Consider the following 646-nt stretch of genomic DNA (forward strand, 5'->3'; position numbering starts at 1 on the left):
TAATAAATAAATAAATAAATAAATAAATAAATAAATAAATAAATAAATAGAATAATTTATTAATTAATTAATTGGAAAAAGGAAGGAAGCGAGGAGACAGACGCCAAGAGATGCATCAACAGCAGCAGCAACAGCAGCAACAGCAGCAGCAGCAGCAACAGCAGCAACAGCAACGAAAACAGCAGCAGCAGCAGGAGCAGCACAAGCAGCAACAGCAGCAACAGACAGCAACCAAAACAGCAACAACAACGCAATCAGCAACGACAGCAGCAGCAGCAACAGCAGCAACAGCAGGAGCAGCATCAGCAGCATCAGCATCATCAGCAGCAGCAGCAGCAGCAGCATCAGCAGCAACACAAAGAATAAAATAAAAATTTATACTTTCTCTATAAGCAACAGGAAAGGCCCTAAGAAAGAGAGACAACGGTATTTTTTTATTTTTTTTTTTATCGTAAGGAGAGAAGCAGCCCTCTATATCTATTCCTCTTGTCTTTATTAAAAGTTTCAGCTGCTGCAGTGCTGCTGCTGCTTGCTGCTGCTCCGATGCATGCAGCTGCTGCTCTGCTGCTGGCAGCAACACTTCTCCTGTTCAACACATACACACACAAATGTTTATATTTATATATATATATATATATATATATAT

General features: G+C 39.8%; 1 protein-coding gene across 1 annotated transcript in view; it reads left to right on the forward strand.

Moving 5' to 3' along the window:
* Window positions 1-366, forward strand: part of EMH_0050540 (uncharacterized protein) — a gene marked incomplete at both ends in the record, with an annotated part of 2,567 nt that extends 2,201 nt beyond the window's left edge. Inside the window, one exon of the mRNA XM_013496657.1 lies at window positions 82-366. Within this exon, the coding sequence (XP_013352111.1) occupies window positions 82-366 (285 nt within the window). The remainder of the gene's footprint in view (window positions 1-81) is intronic.
* Window positions 367-646: the final 280 nt, after the last annotated feature.

The sequence above is a fragment of the Eimeria mitis genome, genomic scaffold (genome assembly GCF_000499745.2).
Source record: "Eimeria mitis Houghton genomic scaffold, Emh_scaff2220, whole genome shotgun sequence".
NCBI classification, from domain to species: Eukaryota; Apicomplexa; class Conoidasida; order Eucoccidiorida; family Eimeriidae; genus Eimeria; species Eimeria mitis.